This window comes from Mercenaria mercenaria, chromosome 18, assembly GCF_021730395.1.
Source record: "Mercenaria mercenaria strain notata chromosome 18, MADL_Memer_1, whole genome shotgun sequence".
In the NCBI taxonomy this organism is placed as follows: domain Eukaryota; kingdom Metazoa; phylum Mollusca; class Bivalvia; order Venerida; family Veneridae; genus Mercenaria; species Mercenaria mercenaria.
Window position 1 is genome coordinate 2183929 of NC_069378.1, and position 15421 is coordinate 2199349.

Below are 15421 nucleotides of genomic sequence, written 5' to 3' on the forward strand. Positions count from 1 at the left end.
AGTGGTTCTCTAGTTATTGATCGGAAATGGTTTTCAATGTTCAGGCCCCTGTGACCTTGACCTTTGATGGAGTGACCCCAAAAACAATAGGGGTCGTCTACTCCAGCAGCCCTACAATCCTATGAAGTTTGAAGGTTCTAGGTTAAATGGTTCTCCAGTTATTGCTCGGAAATGAAGTGTGACGTACGGACGGACGGAAGGACGGATGGACAGGGCAAAAACAATATGTCTCCTGGGGGAGACATAATGACATACTTAACAACATCACATATCTGTAACAAGACATTTAATGGGCTTAGCGTGAAACTATTGTAAATGCATGTAAATAAATAACAAGATAAAATACTTTGGGGCTCAGTCCTCGATTTATGTAACAAGACATATTTATAAGAAACTATATTCATAACACTGAAACCCTTTTAATCAAGAATTTCACATTCTGAGTGGTTAAGGTGTTGGCCACTCAACCCAGGGGTCATGAGTCCAAGCCCCTCTGGGTAATATGACACCAGTATTGTTTTTTCCAGGAAGCGGATTCGAGACTGGTTCAAATAAGCTTGAAGCTTTCATCACAATTAAGCTTAAATAAATTAGTATAAAGTAAACTAAGCAAAAGTATGTAAATAACAAGATAATTTTCCGACATACGTAGTTATTAATGAATGTGGTCCATTCTTCAGTTTTGCAGTAGGTCTTGAAATCATCAAAGAATGTTGGGCTCATCGTTGTTGACGGTAGGTTTGGAAGGTTCAAATCAAGGTTCAATAGCTGGTAGGATTTATCTATTAAAGCTTTCATTACAGGTATTAAGAAACTGTAGTTGTCTGTGGCAGCTATAAATGGAAACAATCAGAAACATGCAGTTAATTTAACTGTAAACAGAAAGAGACTGTAGCATAGAGTAAATTTAACTGTAAACAGAAACAGACAGCACCATACAGTAAATTTAACTGTAAACAGAAACAGACAGCACCATACAGTAAATTTAACTATAAAAAGAAACAGACATGAGACTGCACCATAATGTTAATTTAACTGTAAACAGAAACAGACTGCACCATACAGTAAATTTAACTGTAAAAAGAAACAGACATGAGACTGCACCATAATGTTAATTTAACTGTAAACAGAAACAGACAGCACCATACAGTAAATTTAACTGTAAACAGAAACAGACAGCACCATACAGTAAATTTAACTATAAAAAGAAACAGACAGCACCATACAGTAAATTCAACTGTAAACAGAAACAGACATGAGACTGCACCATAAAGTTAATTTAACTGTTAACAGAACAGACAGCACCAAACAGTAAATTCAACTTCAAACAGAAACATTAACTATCGACAGTAAAGACAGTCTACAGTGACCAACCTTTAGAGAATTCAAAAACGTCATTGTATACAGGGAGTCTCTATACACAATCTGACTAGGAGAGGTCTTGATTTAAGGCAAATAACACATGTTCTAATTAGCATTTTCTAAGTGCAACACTGATAAAACAAGGAATATTTCAACTGACCTTTCAGTCTGCTTCACTTTATTTTCACCGATAAGACGGTGACTCTGTTATTAATATCAAGAACTATACTCCATGACTTATACTGGAGAGAGTGGGTCAGTAAGTCATTGCATGGTTCGAAGATTTGGTTTGGGGCTAAGGAATCATGGTTGCTGTATGCATCAGGGTTACTAGAAACAAGCCAATGTTAATGCAAAATGGATCAGAAGGAAATAAAAAGGTTGTTGTAGACAGCAAGTCGCTGAAAGCAAGGGGTCACTAAGGCAGTCTTTACTGTAGGGATAATACACGTTTTTTTGTGTATTAACGTCTGCAGAAGCCCGCGGGATATGTTTGTGACCGAGACCAAAGGTCGAGGTCACAAACATATCCCAAGGGCTTCTGATGACTTGACGATTCCGGTACATTTTTTATTTACCATTCCAGTTGTTCTTGGAAATGGTAAACATGTTTTAAATATCCGTATCCAGGGCCCGGAAATAAACAACACTATCAAAAGCATATCCTGAAGGTTTTTTAAGCGATTTTTTTATCTCTCATTATTACAAACATAAAATTACAATAATTGTTCATATCATTTCACAATTTGGTGGACTCGATCACAATTTCAAGAATAATAACTTTACATTCGAGTTACATTGAGTACGGACACGCAGTTGGAGTACGGACGAGTACGAGCGTAGTGTCAAGTTTCCAAGCTGTTTATATAAATAAATTCTTCGAGAAATTAGATAAAAACATACTAACTGATACTTACCAAAGTCATAAATATGATACCTATACCTAACAAGAGCTGTCCGTAAGACAGCCAAGCTCGACTATTCGAAATATTGTCACAGAAGCAGGAAATGATTACCAAAAATGTTAAATATCAAAAAGTTTTAAGTTCGAAAGGGGACATAATTTGACCAAAATGAATATCAGAGTTATGGGACTTGATGCTATCAACTAGTTTTATAACCCCGAAGAAACATGTTAAGTTTCAATTCAATATCTGCATGAGTTCTGGGGATAGTAACTTGCATGTAAAACTTTTACCAGAATAATTCGCTCAAAATACATGTTAAGAGTTATGGAACTTGACCCAGTTAGGTTGGTAATTGACCTAGAAAAAGAATAAATAAGTTTCAAAGCTATATGCATTTTGGTAATAGCTGTATGTACTTGCACGCAAAACTTTAACCAGGATTTTCTAAGTCCAAAAGGGGGCATAATTTGCCCAAAATACAAGTCAGAGTTATGGGACTTGATTCTATCAACTAGTTTTATAACCCGGAAGACACATGTGAAGTTTCAATTTAATATCTGTTGTAGTTTTGGAGATAGTAACTTGCATGTAAAACTTTAACCAGGATTTTCTAAGTCCAGAAGGGGGCCTAATTTGCCCAAAATACATGTCAGAGTTATGGGACTTGACCCAGTGAGGTAGGTAATTGATCTAGAAAAAGAAGAAATAAGTTTCAAATCTATATGCCTTTTAGTAATAGCTGTATGTACTTGCACGCAAAACTTTAACCAGAATTTTCTAAGTCCAAAAGGGGGCATAATTTGGCAAAAATGAAGGTCAGAGTTATGGGACTTGGTGCTATCAACTAGTTTTATAACCTCGAAGACACATGTGAAGTTTCAATTCAATATCTACATTAGTTTTGGAGATAGTAACTTGCATATAAAACTTTAACCAGAATTTTCTAAGTCCAAAAGGGGGCATAATTTGCCCAAAATACATGTTAGAGTTATGGAACTTGACCCAGTGAGGTTGGTAATTGACCTAGAAAAAGAATAAACTAGAAAATGCTTTTGTAAAAAAGCGCATGTCTTCCCCCAATGCAAAGTCCTATAGGCACGAAGTCAATAGGGGTCAGGAGCGAAAGTCAAAGAGACACTGATGGTTGGCTGCAATAGGGATCATCTACTTGGCATGTCCAGTCATCCCGCTAAATTTCAACACTCGTGGCCTAGTGGTTCTCAAGTCACTGTTCAGGCTCCTGTGACCTTAACCTTTGATCAAGTGACCTCAAAATAAATAGGGGTCATCTACTCTGCATGTCCAATCATCCTATTAAGTTTCAACATTGTAGGTCAAGTGGTTCTCAAGTTATTTCCAAAAAATGATTTTACATGAACAGGCCACTGTGACCTTGACCTTTATTAGACTGACCCCAAAATCAATAGGGGTCATCCACTCTGCATGTTCAATCATCCTATGAGGTTTCAACATTCTGGGTCAAGTGGTTCTCAAGTTATTGATCGGAACTGGTTATCAATGTTCAGGCCCCTGTGACCTTGACCTTTAACGGAGTGACCCTAAAAACAATAAGGGTCATCTACTCTGCATGAACAATCATCCTATGAAGCTTCAACATTCTGGGTCGAGAGGTTCTCAAGTTATTGATTGGAAATGGTTTTCCATGTTCAGGCCCCTGTGGCCTTGACCTTTAACAGAGTGACCCTAAAATCGTTAGGGTTCATCTACTCTGCATGACCAATCATCCTATTATGTTTCAACATTCTGGGTCAAGTGGTTCCCAAGTTACTGACCGGAAATGGTTTTCAATGTTCAGGCCCCTGTGACCTTGACCTTTAACAGAGTGACCCCAAAATCTATAGGGGTCATCTACTTTGCATGTACAATCATCCTATGAAGTTTCAACATTCTGGGTCAAGTGGTTCTCAAGTTATTGATCGGAACTGGTTATCAATGTTCAGGCCCCTGTGACCTTGACCTTTAACGGAGTGACCCTAAAAACAATAAGGGTCATCTACTCTGCATGAACAATCATCCTATGAAGCTTCAACATTCTGGGTCGAGAGGTTCTCAAGTTATTGATTGGAAATGGTTTTCCATGTTCAGGCCCCTGTGGCCTTGACCTTTAACAGAGTGACCCTAAAATCGTTAGGGTTCATCTACTCTGCATGACCAATCATCCTATTATGTTTCAACATTCTGGGTCAAGTGGTTCCCAAGTTACTGACCGGAAATGGTTTTCAATGTTCAGGCCCCTGTGACCTTGACCTTTAACAGAGTGACCCCAAAATCTATAGGGGTCATCTACTTTGCATGTTCAATCATCCTATGAAGTTTCAACATTCTGGGTCAAGTGGTTCTCAAGTTATTGATCGGAACTGGTTAACAATGTTCAGGCCCCTGTGACCTTGACCTTTAACAGAGTGACCCTAAAAACAATAAGGGTCATTTACTCTGCATGAACAATCATCCTATGAAGTTTCAACATTCTGGGTCGAGAGGTTCTCAAGTTGTTGATTGGAAATGGTTTTCCATGTTCAGGCCCCTGTGGCCTTGACCTTTAACAGAGTGACCCTAAAATCGTTAGGGTTCATCTACTCTGCATGACCAATCATCCTATGAAGTTACATCATTCTGGGTCAAGTGGTTCTCAAGTTACTGACTGGAAATGGTTTTCAATGTTCGGGCCCCTGTGACCTTGACCTTTCACAGAGTGACCCCAAAATCGTTAGGGGTCATCTACTCTTTATGACCAATCATCCCATTAAGTTTCAACATTCTGGGTCAAGTGGTTCCCAAGTTACTGACCGGAAATGGTTTTCAATGTTCAGGCCCCTGTGACCTTGACCTTTAACAGAGTGACCCCAAAATCTATAGGGGTCATCTACTTTGCATGTACAATCATCCTATGAAGTTTCAACATTCTGGGTCAAGTGGTTCTCTAGTTATTGATCAGAAATGGTTTTCAATGTTCAGGCCCCTGTGACCTTGACCTTTGACGGAGTGATCCCAAAAACAATAGGGGTCGTCTACTCTTTATGACCAATCACCCTATCAAGTTTCAACATTCTGGGTCAGGTGGTTCTCTAGTTATTGACTGGAAATGGTTTTCAATGTTCAGGCCCCTGTGACCTTGACCTTTGATGGAGTGACCCCAAGATCAATAGGGGTCATCTACTCTTCATGACCAATCATCTTATGAAGTTTCAACATCCTGGGTCAAGTGGTTCTCTAGTTATTGATCGGAGATGGTTTTCAATGTTCAGGCCCCTGTGACCTTGACCTTTGACTGAGTGACCCCAAAATCAATAGGGGTCATCTACTCTTCATGATCAATCATCCTATGAAGTTTCAACATTCTGGGTCAAGTGGTTCTCTAGTTATTGATCGGAAATGGTTTTCAATGTTCAGGCCCCTGTGACCTTGACCTTTGATGGAGTGACCCCAAAAATAATAGGGGTCGTCTACTCCAGCAGCCCTACAACCCTATGAAGTTTGAAGGTTCTAGGTCAAATGGTTCTCCAGTTATTGCTCGGAAATGAAGTGTGACGTACGGACGGACGGACGGAAGGACGGATGGACAGGGCAAAAACAATATGTCTCCTGGGGGAGACATAGTAAGTTTCAAAGCTACATGCCTTTAAATGATAGCTGTATGTACTTGCATGCAAAAACTTAACCAAGGTGTGACGCCGACGCCGACGCCAGGGTGAGTAGAATAGCTAGACTACTCTTCGAATAGTCGAGCTAAAAACAAAGAATCGCACAGGTAAACACGCGATTCTTTAACATTCATGGTTGTCTACAAAATCTGAATTGATGCAGAGTTCTAAAAGGGGAGTAAACAAGGGAAGAAACGAGTACGAACAATGTTGGGGGCAGCGCATTTGGCGTTAGTTACAGTAACTGATACAGTAAAACATTCTATGGTTTAGATTGCATCTTTAATGCTTCAAGAAGAGGTTTTTATGAAAGAAAAAAGACGCAAATACCAGATGTCAATCTGCGCAGAATTACATATATGTCCCTGGGAAAGCATTTCAAAAATAAAAATCGGGTATTAACAGCATGTGAACTGCCTTGTTTGCACACGATTTTTCTCCCATTAATACGTGGGCGGATCCAGTGAAAAATGTAGTTTTTATGCAAGAATGTTTGGTGAAATTTGAAAATGTTATCAAAGCAGTGGAATATACAGCATACCATCTACTGCTTTTACGATCACACTGTTCAGATGTCCTATCAGATAGGCTGCCTCTGCAGAACTGGATATGAGCTTGGTCTGTACCAGCATATGAAGTCTCGCAGTAGCACTAGCACACAACTGGAAAATAAGATATGACACATCAAAAGGTTTGTAACTGTAAAATGGAAATGTTTAAAGGAACTTGGAAGGTCCCCTAATGAACATTCTTGTGAAATTATTTAAAACTTGGGCAAGCAGTTTCTAAGAGATTTTTTAAAGAATTCCCCATGAAAGACCTAGACCTGAAGGAATCTGAAAGTGGATCACATGATGTAAAATCCTGTGAAGTTAGTTGAAACATTCCTATTAAGTTTGGTTGAAACGAGCTTGTGGACTGACAGATAGATGAATAAAAACATCCAACAATCCTAAAAGTACACCACTTTGTTCTAAGGCAAGCTAAAAAGCAAAATATCCCTAAAATGAAAACAAAATCTGTCTTAAGGCATTTCAAAAAAACTAATGGCAACATAACATGGGGTTAATGGTATCTTTTTGCATTAATTACCCACAAGGAATGAGAAGAAATAAAATTCTACCTCCAACTGGTCATTCTGTGCAAATGCCATAATCACACTCAATCCAAGATGTACCATTTCTTGCCAGCCTGCTCCACTGGGAACATCCCACACTGCTAAACTATCCAACAGACTCATCACATCTTCAAGCAACTGAAAAACCAACTGATTCATTCAGGATTTTCCATGGATTGGTGCATATATTTGTGTGTTTTAATATTAGTGATTTTCTTTTCTAATAAAAACTGATATATTTCTATATTACAAAGGTGGATATTAATTTTTCAAGCTCAATGTGAGTACTTGATAGGCTACAGCAGTGTGTTTATTTCATGGTAACTTACCATTTCACTGTACATATGACCATCCATACAGGCTTCATTTCTGAACAGAGAGTATCGGACAAGACGTACTAACTCTATAGCATTCTCCATGTACGGCTGGGAGGAGTGACCTGATATGTAAACAATAAAGGGGAAATAATTCTTCATCAATGTCAATAAATAGACGAGCGATTTTGTAAACAACCTGTTTCTTCCTATATATTTTATTCTTGTTGAAGAAGGTTGTTTTAGGAAATAGACTGTGGAAATAAATGTAAACTTGCTACATAGAGCATACTGGAAGTTATTCATGATGCTATGTATGTATTTTATTTTTTTTTAATTAAAGAACTATTACTTAGGGAACAAAAGCTGCTTGTATATGTTTGTATGAAATTTCAATGAAATCTAGCTGGAGAATTTTAAGAAGTACAAACAAGCTAAAGCAGGAGGAAAGGTAGACAGACAGCCAGTCAAACAGGCTGTGAAGTTGTATTCAGTATGAATCCTATGAAAGGGAAAGACATATTTCATAGTTAAACTAATGAAAGACATATGTCTGAACAATTTTCTGGCCAAAATTACGTTTTTAATTAAAAACATGAACAATGTTACCTGCATCTTTGATATCCGAGGTACATGCATGAAGCATCATTTCTAGGAGTCTTCTCTTCAACTCGGGTACAGGACACATCAGCTCATTGGTTTGACTAATATGATCTAACCAGGCAAACACCTGACCCCTCTCCTGTTATAAAACAACAAAATGTAATTCTAAAGACATTTTCAAACAAGAACTGTCTTAGTTGTACAATAAAAAGAACAGTACTACAGAATTTCCCTGTTATAATTGCTCTTAATGCTGCGTTGGTGATTACAACTATAAAATTCTGATTGACAGTCATATGGATGATGAATTCAGCTATCTAGATATCCAGAAAAAATCTTTCTACACTGCACTTTAGTTAATGCAAGCTCAACTTTTTTGGTCACAGACAGGCAGACAAAAGATAAAATATAGAGACAAAATAAAAAGATGTGCAAATTATTCATATTGCCTTCCACCCATTTACCAGATTTCATGGAAAATCTAATGTTCTTTTCAAATTATCACAGGATTCACTTTTTCTTTAGTTTTCAACTACCTGTGTGCATACCAACCACAAGTACATGTATGTATATTTTCCATGTCTTTGTCATAGACTGGTTTATAGACAAAGAGATGTCTTGAAAAATGTATGTCCTCTCCTAAAAAGCACAGGATATAGATCTAAAAATGAAACTCTTTTATCCCTCATCTCCATTAAATAAAGATTTAACCATTCAATTTCAACGGCATGATATTTCCTAGTTTCAGCTGAAATGACTTTTCATGGATTCAATGAACTAATGATGTTAACCTTTACGCTACTAAATTTCAATTTGGTCAGTACCATTTATTATTCAAAGGGGTTTTAACTCAAAATTTACAGACTGAATAGCAAACAGTGCTGGATGATCTTGGTCTGCACTGGTCGCAAAGGCAGAATAAGTTAATGAGGTTTGTTCTGGACCTTGATGCTAGGTCGCACATTGGCCCAGAGCACTTTAAATCTCTCAACTGGTTACCAGTCAACAAACGTGTAGACCAGATTATCCTGTGTCATGTTTTTAAAATAAACAAGAGGGCCATGAAGGCCCTGTATCGCTCACCTGACCTATTGACCTAAAGATCATCAAGATTAACATTCTGACCAAGTTTCATCAAGATATGTTCATAAATGTGGCCTCTACAGTGTTAACTAGCTTTTCTTTTGATTTGACCCCGTGACCTAGTTTTTGACCCAACATGACCCAGATTCAAACTTGACCTAAAGATCATCAAGTTTAACATTCTAAGTTTCATGAAGTTACAGTCATAAATGTGGCCTCTAGAGTGTTAACAAGCTTTTCCTTTGATTTGCCCCCATGACCTAATTCTTGACCCAACATGACCCAGATTCAAACTTGACCTAAAGATCATCAAGTTTAATATTCTGACTAAGTTTCATGAAGATATAGTCATAAATGTGGCCTCTACAGTGTTAACAAGCTTTTTCTTTTGATTTAACCTAGTGACCTAGTTTTTGACCGAAGCTGACCCAGGTTTAAACCTGACCTAAAGAGCATCAAGATAAACATTCTGACCAAGTTTCTTTAAGATATGGTCATAAATGTGGCCTCTACAGTGTTAACTAGCTTTTCCTTTGATTTGACCAGGTGACCTAGTTTTTAATCCTACATGACCCAGATTCAAACTGGACCTTGAGATCATCAATATTAACATTCTGACCAAGTTTCATGAAGATATAGTCATAAATGCGGCCTCTACAGTGTTAACAAGCTTTTCCTTTGATTTGACCTGGTGCCCTAGTTTTTGACCCCAGATGACCCAATATCGAACTCATCCAAGATTTTATGGAGCGTAACATTCTGACCAAGTTTCATTAAGATTGGGCCAAAAATGTGACCTCTAGAGTGTTAACAAGCTTTTCCTTTGATTTGACCTGGTGACCTAGTTTTTGACCCCAGATGACCCAATATCGAACTCGTCCAAGACTTTATGGAGGGTAACAATCTGGCCAAGTTTCATTAAGATTGGGTCAAAATTGTGACCTCTAGAGTGTTAACAAGCTTTTCCTTTGATTTGACCTGGTTACCTAGTTTTTGAACCCAGATGACCCAATATCGAACTCGTCCAAGATTTTATGAAGGGTAACATTCTGACCAAGTTTCATTAAGATTGGGCCAAAAATGTGACCTCTAGAGTGTTAACAGTCAAATTGTTGACGATGGACGGACGGACGGACGACGGACGACGCCGGACACAGGGTGATCACTAAAGCTCACCTTTGAGCACTTCGTGCTCAGGTGAGCTAAAAATGGGTTAGCCCCGGACTACATGGGAGACAATTTTATCCCACAGGATACTGTTCATTCATATAGGACAAGGTTAAGTCACAAAGGTGTCTTTGCTGTTCCAAAGGTCAAAGGTTTTGGGTTAAAGTCCTTTTTCTTTTCTGGTATTTCCCTATGGAATAAGTTGCCTGCTAGTATAGCACAGACTGAGAAATTACCTGTTTTTAAAACGTTAGTAAGGAATTATTTACTAGACAGTTTAGCATAATTACTTTAATGTGTTTTAATAACTATTTAATGTGTTTTAATAACTATTCTTATGGCCTTCGATGTATGTACATTTTAATTTAAGCTAGCATTTTACTTTTTGATATCGTTGTGCAATTTCCATCTAGTCACATAATTCTTTAATCGATATAGTTGTGCAGTTTCCATCTAGTCACATAATTCTTTAATTGATACAGTTGTGCAATTTCCATCTACATGTAGTCACATAATTCTTTAATTGATATAGCTGTGTAATTTCCATCTAGTCACATAATTCTTTAATTGATATAGTTGTGCAATTTCCATCTAGTCACATAATTCTTTAATTGATATAGCTGTGTAATTTCCATCTAGTCACATAATTCTTTAATTGATATAGCTGTGTAATTTCCATCTAGTCACATAATTCTTTAATTGATATAGTTGTGCAATTTCCATCTAGTCACCTAATTCTTTATTTGATATAGCTGTGCAATTTCCATCTAGTCACGTAATTCTTTAATTGATATAGCTGTGCAATTTCCATCTAGTCACATAATTCTTTAATTGATATAGCTGTGCAATTTCCATCTAGTCACATAATTCTTTATTTGATATAGCTGTGTAATTTCCATCTAGTCACATACTTCAATTTCCATCTAGTCACATAATTCTGTAAACTCTGTTATGCTCTCTACGTCATGCCACCAACACAAAGGACCACAATGGAAATAAGAGTTTTCTCTTTTTTGTGTAATCCTTGGTGACGGTGTGCCTGTCATGGCTATTTTTAATTTCATGTATGCATTATGTTATTATGTTGTAATTACTATACATGTTGTTTTTAATTGTCCATGTATGTGCACTCCTTACCGAAATAAATCTATCTATCTAATCACTTGCCGCCAGCAAGCTAAAGGTTAATGAAACTGGACTTTTATTAGTTTGCTGGGCTTTAATTCCTCGGATTATCAAAAATGTGAACTCCGCAAGCCTAATCCCATGAATAACACTAATTTCACTGTACAGGGTAACACTGCAAACTTGAACATTTAGGAGAATGGCCATTTACTTAAGAAATAATATATCTCATTTAGTGATTTGTCATTGAATAAATCATTGTTAGGAGTTCAGATGCGAAGGAATTATATCACAAGGGCGCAGCCCGAGTGATATAATAATACACATCTGAACGACAAACAATGATTCATTCAAGAGCAAATCACTAAATGAGATATATTATTTCGATTCTAACACGTTACCATCTACTTTAAAGTATATCTTTGACGGCATCCATTAAATATTTGCCCGTTTTCAATCGTTTCTTTTCCAGCGCGCCGCTTTGCTGTTTGATGCCATGACGTAATGATTGTGACGTCAGATCAGTGAATTGTTGTATAATAATTCACTGTTTTCATCCATTTTTGTTTAACAGGAAAATGAATCGGATCATGTTAGAATATTCAATAATGCTTACTGACCTTTTGGTCCAAGCAAACTACTATAATATCACTGACTATTAATGTAAACTTTTACTTTAATTATACAAATACATGTATTATATGCAATAAAGTAATTGTTTAATCTAAAAGCTGGAAGACAAAGCTCACTCCAGTAATTCATGTGGACTTTGGCCACAATCCTTACAATTTCTGTTTTCGGATCACATAAAACCCTTAATAATTCAAAAGTATTTGCTCATTATGGTTTGACCTGTAAGCAATGAATGTTTTACTATATCTGAATGTGTGTTTAAGCAGCAATTTCTAGCATTCTGTAACATTTATTATCACAAATATCTCATAATCTAAAAATAATTGATCATTCAACCGAAAGTCACAATCTATGAAACATCCTGTAAAAGACACTCATCTTTCAAACTCCATTTCAAAGTCATTGATTTCACTTGCACATAATATCCTGCATGCATGCAGTTATATCTTCTATATTTATACAAAATTCATTACCTTCCAGGCAGCCTCGTCCGACCCTTCCACACCTTTCCACATGACCGTATAAAGTACAATCAGTAAATTTTGACACAACTCTTCCGAATTCTCGACCACATCCATCAGAAAGCTTCCTCGCAACCCGAGACTATTCAACATTCTATGTGTATTATTTTGATGCCATGACGATGATAAAGAGTCACGTCTCATTTCCACTTCCTCCGTCAAGTCTAATCCACTTTCACTTTGTGAAAGTTGAGATATTGAAGAAGAACTAGTTTCTTTGTGGAGGGATTTTCGTTCCGCTGCTCTCTGAGCTATGGTGCTTAAATCCTCCGCACTCGCACTTGAACTTCGACTCATTGGCCGAAGTTCATCCTCCGCAAGATCGTCGAAAAGTTGAGATTTAAGATAGAGAGGTGTAGACGGTGTGTCAAGTGGAGGTGAAAAAGATTCAACATTCACTTTATTAGTTGCATCCCCACCAGCGCTAAGATTAAGTTGATTTGGCGGAGATGGTTTTTGAACACTTTTACTATCACAATTTTCTTTATCACTTTTTTGATCAACTTCACTATCACAGTTAAGCTTGTTAACATTTGTTGGGGACTTTGCCTCAGTTCGAACACAGTCTTTTGGTGATATTGCACTTTGAGAAGAGTTATAATCTCCAAGAAGAGGACTGTCCTCTGTATTTTGTTCAGAGCTATCTCCCTTTAAACATAATAAGTCAGAGTCACCCCCCTTTGCACTATTTTCATCACAATCAGTCTGGGTCTCCATGGTGATATCACAGTCTAACTGGTCAAGGTCACTTGTTTCCAAGGAGATTGGGCGGAGAATAAAAAGTTTTGAAAAAGCCTCTTGCCATCCTAACTGTTTGGCAAAACTTTTGGCGGCACCATTTTTTGACACGAGAATAGAAAGAAGCTGACGACTGGCTTCAAGTTTGATATCAAACCCGCTAGTGTAAATCAACTGTAGAACTGCCAGCACTGCATTGTAACTCTGTGGAGTATCTGTGGGAAAATATAATAAACTTATTAAAGAGCTTGAGAGGTTGTATGCATGTTAAGAAAAATAAAACACTCCAATGACATAGGAACTTATTTCATTTGAAACTTCTTCTGAAGTATAACATTTTGGTTTTCTTGATGCAGAAAGATCATTCACAACATATAATGTCAGGTAAAGAGACTTCTCGTCTGAAACAAATTACTTTCATCTGTATTTCAAGAATGCTGACATTTGGCAAATGTTTACAGAGAACATACTGTGAAATCGTAACTATTTGTGGGAGACATGTTCTTGTGGATTTTGTGGTCCTATCAATCCATGACATGAAAGAGAACTTCTATCCATTTTATCTTCAAAAGTTAAAGTCCACCAACTAATATTGTCAAGAAAAGTCCACTTTTGGCAAAAATCACAATTATATCAACAAAATCAAATGATGTCATTGTGTCTTACAATTTTAACAACATGTGGGACCGTTTCCCCGACAACATCTTACCTACAACCATGACTTGCTCCAGAAATCTTTTTATTGTTGGCCCAGACACTTCAAACCCCTGTATCAGACCTATCAGGCCTAGATAACCACAGTCTGTCAACCTCAGTCTGGCTTTACTTTTCTCATATACTCTGTCTGTTTTTAGCAGAATGTACAAAACCTATGATATAAAAACGAGACTGGCTTATATTTCTTCCCCTTACGGTGCTTGAATTTTAAGTATAAAGTATTTCTTTTTTTCAACTATTTTTTTCTCAATAAAAAATTTAGGTATTAAATGTCTTTTTCTATTTTAAAATTATTTACAGAAAGTTTTGACAACTGGATGACTGCTCCTAGACTTCTGTAATGAATTATCTGACCAGAATAATAAATCGTGGAGACCATAATCAAATTCCACTTTCACAAGAAAATACCTCCTGGCTTAAGTCATAAACTGTATCTTTATTCCACTGCACCATTTCAATTTCAGATCATTTCAATTCTGTTAAATGATTAATGAACATCAGAATGTTTTAACTGCAATGTAACTGTAATTTTGCAATTGTCTGATGATCAATAAAATTAAAAGTAACATCAAAATATTTTCATTGAAATACATCAAGAAATCCAATTACGAAGCAATAATGTACTCACCTTGACAATTTTCTCATAATATATAATTGTGAAACCCTTGATAGTAATTAATCATGTAATTTGAAATCCAATTACGAAGCAATAATGTACTCACCTTGACAATTTTCTCATAATATATAATTGTGAAACCCTTGATAGTAATTAATCATGTAATTTGAAATCCAATTACGAAGCAATAATGTACTCACCTTGACAATTTTCTCATAATATATAATTGTGAAACCCTTGATAGTGAGAAGGCCATACAACATCTCACCAATGTGAGGCTCAAACATCAACAGGTAAGTCTGGTCCTGTTTCCTACCACCATCCAACAGAGATATCACAATATCCAATGCTTCACAGATCTATAATATATAAATGAACAGTTAAACAAGTGACAGAGTATTGCAGTGGTCCCTAGAATGTTAACCAGACTTTCCTTTAATTTGACTTACTGACCTAGTCTTTTTACCCAACATGACCCAGTTTCAAACTTGACCTAGAAATCGTCAATGCAAACATTCTGACCAAGTTTTGTAAAGACTGAGTCAAAACTACATGTATGGCCTTCAGAGTGTTCACAAACTTTTCCTTTGATTTGACAGTGTATTTGACCCCATATGACCAAGATTAGTACTTGACCTAGAGGTCATCAAGACAAATATTCTGATTGATTCTCATGAGTTTCAAACTTAAATTGTGGTCTCTAGAGTGTTAACAAGACTTTCCTTTGATTTGGCCTACTGACCCAGTTTCAAACCTAACCAGATATCATCAAGGCAAAGATACTGTCCAAGTATCATAAAGATTGTTTCATAATTGTGGCCTCTAGAGTGTTCACAAGCTTTTCCTTTGATTTGA

The 15421-nt window shown here is 36.8% G+C and overlaps 1 protein-coding gene across 1 annotated transcript in view; it reads right to left on the bottom strand.

The window, feature by feature from the left end:
• LOC123539393 (neurobeachin-like protein 1) overlaps nt 1-15421 on the bottom strand; it is a 104847-nt gene that overhangs the window by 35044 nt on the left and 54382 nt on the right. The window contains exons 25-32 of the mRNA XM_053530566.1: nt 14767-14925; nt 13943-14102; nt 12448-13448; nt 7973-8105; nt 7379-7488; nt 7056-7187; nt 6474-6594; nt 649-833 (exon numbers count right to left, since the gene is read on the bottom strand). Coding sequence (XP_053386541.1) covers nt 649-833; nt 6474-6594; nt 7056-7187; nt 7379-7488; nt 7973-8105; nt 12448-13448; nt 13943-14102; nt 14767-14925 — 2001 coding nt within the window. The remainder of the gene's footprint in view (nt 1-648; nt 834-6473; nt 6595-7055; nt 7188-7378; nt 7489-7972; nt 8106-12447; nt 13449-13942; nt 14103-14766; nt 14926-15421) is intronic.